Raw genomic sequence first — 4,627 nt, forward strand, 5'->3', positions numbered from 1 at the left:
TTCCCTGGCGCGTTGGAGTGCGAGGAGGCGTTCGCTCGCCTCGTGGAGCAACTCGGCCGCGAGGGAGTCCGGCTGAGGGAGGAGTTTGGGGGAGTGGTTGCATCTCCCCGAATCGACGAAGGAAAAGCAGGGCGGCTGAAAGGCCTCGTCAGAAGGGAGTTGGGCTGTGACTTCGTGGCGTAAGTGTGACTGTTTCTCTCGGGGATGTCCAGAGTGAAGAGGGGGAGGGAGGGAGAGGGAGATAAAGGGGGGAGGGAGAGGGAGATAAAAGGGGGAAGGGAAGGGCGGTAAAGGGGAAGGGGGAGGAGGAAAGAGAAAGAGATAAAGGAGGGAAGGGGGGGAAAGTGTAGATAAAGGGGGAGGGGGAGAGAGAGGGAGATAAAGGGGGGAGGGGAAGGGAGGTAAAGGGGAAGTGAGAAAGAGAAAGAAATAAAGGAGGGAGGGGGAGAGAGAGGAGTAGATAAAGGGGGGAGGGGGAGAAAGAGGGAGATAAAGGGGGGGAGGGGGAGGGAGATAATAGGGGAAGGGGGAGGGAGAGAGGGAGATAAAGGGGGGAAGGGAGAGGGAGAGAGATATAAAGAGAGAGAGGCAGGAAAATTGGAAAAAATAATAAATAAACGAATAGAAATAAATAAACAAATCTGTAATCATCTCCTTGTCCCTTTAATTCAATGGCAGTTAAAGGTCCAGTCACAGGGATTTAAATGGTTTAGAAATTAAAGGAACTTGCTGCTTATTCATTGCTTCCTTTCCTTTCCACACAACCTCATTATATCTGTTTGCTTCATTCATTGTTTTCCCTCACAATTGGCTTCCGTGATTGGCAGGTCGAGGCAGCAGCGGGCAATGCTAACCATTAATTCTTTCTTTTCCACAACAGGTGGGACGAAGAAGACATCTGGGGGATGAGGTTAGTTCCCCTTTCATTAGTAAGAATCAAGAGAGCAGAGTGAGAGTCAGTAAGAATTAGTGGCTAGTTTTATTGATTCTTTCGTTAGTAAGAATCTAGAGTGCAGAGTGAGTTTTTTTCCCCAATTAGAAAATATAAAAATAAAATAAAATAGGTAAGTACAAAATAAAGCAAATGAAATAGACAAGATCTGGATTCACTTGATGAAATGTAGGCCTATCTTATCAGCACATTCGTTTTCAAAAATAAAGAAAAAACTGATATAATTATATAATCTAGAATACATTAACACACAAACACACACACACACACACACACACACACACACACACACACACACACACACACACACACACACACACACACACACACACACACACACACACACACACACACACTCACACACTAACACACACACACACACACACACACACACACACATATATATAAATATATATATATATATATATATATATATATATATACATACATATATATGCATATATAGATAAATGTATAAATAAATATATTCGTAGAAAACGTATAAATAATAGAAAAACAAAATTCACAAAACAAAAAAATGTTGAATTTTTCAACTATTAATTATGTATTTATACAAGAGAGAAAATATATTAGGCGTTGAATATGTGGGAAAAATCAGTACATAGAGGGATAGTGATGGATGTTGGTATATGATTCTATGTAGTAAATCAATTTAAGTATAATCAATAGAAGTGAATAAGTAAATAAAGGTTGGTATATATATATATATATATATATATATATATATATATGTGTGTGTGTGTGTGTGTGTGTGTGTGTGTGTGTGTGTGTGTGTGTGTGTGTGTGTGTGTGTGTGTATGTGTGTGTGTGTATGTATAGACAATATATATAAGTATATATGATATATATAATATCTATATCTATATCTATATATATATATTGATATAGATAGATAGATAGACAGATAGATATGTGTGTGTGTTTAGGTAAATATAGTAAACAAGTATAAGTTTATGTATAATTGATGAAGGTAAATAAGTATATATGGTTTGGTATATATATTTAATATATACTTTTTTAAATACTTATTTGTTTTTTTTCATTCTAGATTATTTTAAAATAAATAATTAATCTAAAAAAAGTTTTCTTTTTGAAATCTTGTTTTGCCTTTATTAAGACTGTGAGGCCAGAGGACTGCGAGGCCAGAGGACTGCGAGGCCAGAGGACTGTGAGACCTGAGGACTGCGAGGCCAGAGGACTGTGAGGCCAGAGGACTGCGAGGCTAGATCACTATGAGGCCAGAGACTGTGAGGCCAGAGGACTGCGAGATCAGAGGACTGTGAGGCCAGAGGACTGCGAGGCTAGATCACTATGAGGCCAGAGACTGCGAGGCCAGAGGACTGCGAGGCCAGAGGTCTGCGAGGCCAGACGACTGTGAGGCCAGAGGACTGCGAGGCCAGAGGACTGCGAGATCAGAGGACTGTGAGGCCAGAGGACTGCGAGGCCAGAGGACTGTGAGGCTAGAGGTCTGTGAGGCCAGAGGACTGTGAGGCCAGACGACTGTGAGGCCAGAGGACTGCGAGGCCAGAGGACTGCGAGATCAGAGGACTGTGAGGCCAGAGGACTGCGAGGCTAGATCACTATGAGGCCAGAGGACTGCGAGGCCAGAGGTCTGCGAGGCCAGACGACTGTGAGGCCAGAGGACTGCGAGGCCAGAGGACTGCGAGGCCAGAGGACTGCGAGGCAAGAGGACTGTGAGGCCAGGGAATTGCGAGGCCAGAGAACTGTGAGACAAGAGGACTGTGAGGCCAGAGCACTGTGAGGCCAGAGCACTGTGAGACCAGAGGACTGTGAGGCCAGAGGACTGTGAGGTCAGAAGACTGCAAGGCCAGAGGACTGTGAGGCCAGAGGACTGCGAGGCCAGAGGACTGTGAGACCAGAGGACTGTGAGGCCAGAGGACTGCGAGGTCAGAGGACTGTGAGGCTAGAGGTCTGTGAGGCCAGAGGACTGTGAGGCCAGAGGACTGTGAGGCCAGAGGACTGCGAGACCAGAGGACTGTGAGGCCAGAGGACTGCGAGGCCAGAGGACTGTGAGGCTAGAGGACTGTGAGGCCAGAGGACTGTGAGGCCAGAGGACTGTGAGGCCAGAGGACTGCGAGGCCAGAGGACTGTGAGGCCAGAGGACTGCGAGGCCAGAGGACTGTGAGACCAGAGGACTGCGAGGCCAGAGGACCTTTTTGAAGCTGTTGGTTTATGTATTTTAAACATACACATGTGCATTAGATATAAGTTCCTCTATACATACATATAAACATATGCAAATTTTATACATTTATCATTTTGTCAAAGATTTATTACTGGCTTTTGATTAATTATGTGATAGGCTTTTGCCTTTTTATGTAATTAAATGATTTTATGTTTTAGGGATATTCCTTATGTGGCTTTCGACATTTATATTGCTACCTTAGATTGTATGTGGATGTTGCTTACTTCTTGAACCTTTACTTATATTTTGAGTCCCGGCATTTTTCTGAAGATTTTTTCAGCTAAAGTTCATGAATAATGGACGACGTACATGGTTTCCCCTGAACTTTGCACCTGTAGTAGCATTTTAATGTTATAGTGTTTGTAGATATAAGAACAATCAACAAAATGAACAGCTTTTCATTTTTGACGTATGTATCACAAGAAATTTAATCTTGTGTAAGTCCGTTGTTTGCCTTGCAAAACTAAAACAAAAGAATTTTGCAGATTGATAATGAATTTCTTTTTAGTTAATTCTTAATAGACATATACAAATGTGATGTTTCTTTGTTTGATTTTTTCCTTGCGTTGGCGAAATATATATACATACATGTGTATATATATATATATATATATATATATATATATATATATATATATATATATAATGGAATTAGTTGATTCATATGTACACACACAGAAAATTAACATACGTTTAACTCCCTCTCTCTCAGTGAGGAATAGAAAATAATAATGAAAAGAGAGAGGAAGAGGGAGAGACAGAGAAGGAAAGAAAGAAGGAGACAGAGAGAGAGAGATTACCAAGTGATTGCCTCAGATCTTACAATTGTTTGAGATCAGTACTGGTTTGAAGCGAAGACTGGATACAAAATAAGAGGGAAAACGAGAGAGAAAGAGAGAAGAGGGATAGAGGCCGGGAGTGAGAGACGGGAAAATAGAAAAGAAGGTTGAAAATGAGAAAAAGAAAGAAAATTGGACACTTCTCTGGGTGAATATTGATGTATAAGCCAAATCGGAACAGGCTATGAGACGCTGATACTCTCCCCCAGAATATCAAGGTGTGCTGAAGTCAGGCTTCGCAGACTGAGAATAGGCTATCCTTGTGCATGGCAAATCGTACCCACCATTGGGCATCCTGCACAGCCTCTGAAAAAAACACCAATGCCTGCAGAGGAGGCATTAGCAGTCTATTACGGGTGTCTGTTTTTATCAGATTAATTTTTGAAACTAATCTCTCTGCCGAGGCATAGAAATTGAGAAACAGAAATTAAGTCAAACCAAATAGAAATAGAAATTAGAATAGAAATTAAGTGTCATAGAAATTAAGAAATAGAAATGAAGTCAAACCAAATAGAAATAGAAATTAGAATAGAAATTAAGTGTTTCATAGAAATTAAGAAAGCTTTACAAAATAAAAATAAAAGTCTATTACGGGTGTCTGTTTCAATC

General features: G+C 41.4%; 1 protein-coding gene across 1 annotated transcript in view; it reads left to right on the forward strand.

The window, feature by feature from the left end:
• LOC122242968 (uncharacterized) overlaps positions 1 to 3,717 on the forward strand; it is a 22,480-nt gene extending 18,763 nt beyond the window's left edge. The window contains exons 5-6 of the mRNA XM_086542866.1: positions 1 to 179; positions 881 to 3,717. The exon at positions 1 to 179 is cut by the window's left edge and continues 16 nt beyond it. Of these exons, the coding sequence (XP_086398992.1) occupies positions 1 to 179; positions 881 to 953 (252 nt within the window). The 3' untranslated portion in view covers positions 954 to 3,717. The remainder of the gene's footprint in view (positions 180 to 880) is intronic.
• Positions 3,718 to 4,627: the final 910 nt, after the last annotated feature.

The sequence above is a fragment of the Penaeus japonicus genome, unplaced genomic scaffold (assembly GCF_977035675.1).
Source record: "Penaeus japonicus unplaced genomic scaffold, GWHDUDI00000001_assembly GWHDUDI00000012, whole genome shotgun sequence".
In the NCBI taxonomy this organism is placed as follows: Eukaryota; Metazoa; Arthropoda; class Malacostraca; order Decapoda; family Penaeidae; genus Penaeus; species Penaeus japonicus.